We start from the raw sequence: 1,010 nt of genomic DNA, 5'->3' as shown, positions 1-1,010 counted from the left end.
GACTCATTACTTTGTACACACAGTACGATTATATCATGAAATATTGTTATTAATGTACATATAGTCATCATATTGTCCCATTATGAAGGCAGTAGTTATTTTCTTTGGATCCTATGTAGAACAAAAATATTCGTTTCGTTCACCGAACAACAGTTGTCCTTATTCAAACGTAAGTTTTGTTGGTATTTGTGTCGATACAGTTCTGTGAGAATTTAAAGATATCGCATTCGATTTGTTTGGATGGTATTTTGAGATTGGACGAAATCTTTTAGTTATATGGCGGCAGACGGTCTTTGTTATCAGAAATGATAAACTAATAAATACCCCAATAAAGGAATTTAAAATATAAAATATTAGAGAAAATTCTTCAATTTCTGTAATGGCATACAGGAATTGAAATGTCCATGTAAATCCCATAAGAAAGAATAGTTTTATGCAAACAATGAACTCCAATTTATTATGTTTTGATAAATATTTCGCAGAAAGTTTGTTAGCCATATATAACCCTCTAGCAACGAGGATAAATGCAATGATATTTAAGCATAAGATGATTATTACTGGGACTGAAAATAGCCACCGCAGGCTTTTTCTGTTTGAAATCCAGCATGTACGTTTACCATATTCTGGAGAAAGTCCATGATTTCCAGGTGTGTACTCAAATATCAGTGATACTAGTACAATTACAAGTGGACAGATCCAAGCATACAAGGAATACAATACAAGTCTCTTGGTACCTTTCCCTGAACTCCGATGTTGTATAAATCCCGAGAAGGTGTACCAGGCATTGTAGGACACAACATTTGTCCAGAAGAAAGTCGCTACAAAAGAATAATGTTTCAATATACCTAAAGATGTACACAGCACTGTAGAAGTAGCGACTTGTAATGAGATAAATAGGAGAAGCTCAGCTATAAGCATGGCTGATAAAAGACTGATGAGTAATTTACCTGGTAAAGTACGGAGGTCGGGTATACAGAGATAGACTATAATAGTGATTGCTAGCGCTGGGA

At 34.6% G+C, this 1,010-nt stretch overlaps 1 protein-coding gene across 1 annotated transcript in view; it reads right to left on the bottom strand.

Moving 5' to 3' along the window:
- Positions 1–6: 6 nt before the first annotated feature.
- LOC106872516 (latrophilin receptor-like protein A) overlaps positions 7–1,010 on the bottom strand; it is a 1,732-nt gene continuing 728 nt past the window's right edge. The window contains exon 2 of the mRNA XM_014919536.2: positions 7–1,004. Coding sequence (XP_014775022.2) covers positions 160–1,004 — 845 coding nt within the window. The 3' untranslated portion in view covers positions 7–159. The remainder of the gene's footprint in view (positions 1,005–1,010) is intronic.

Source organism: Octopus bimaculoides, chromosome 9 (genome assembly GCF_001194135.2).
Source record: "Octopus bimaculoides isolate UCB-OBI-ISO-001 chromosome 9, ASM119413v2, whole genome shotgun sequence".
Lineage (NCBI taxonomy): Eukaryota > Metazoa > Mollusca > Cephalopoda > Octopoda > Octopodidae > Octopus > Octopus bimaculoides.
Note: the sequence above shows the minus strand (reverse complement) of the source record. Positions and strands in the feature narration are given on the sequence as shown.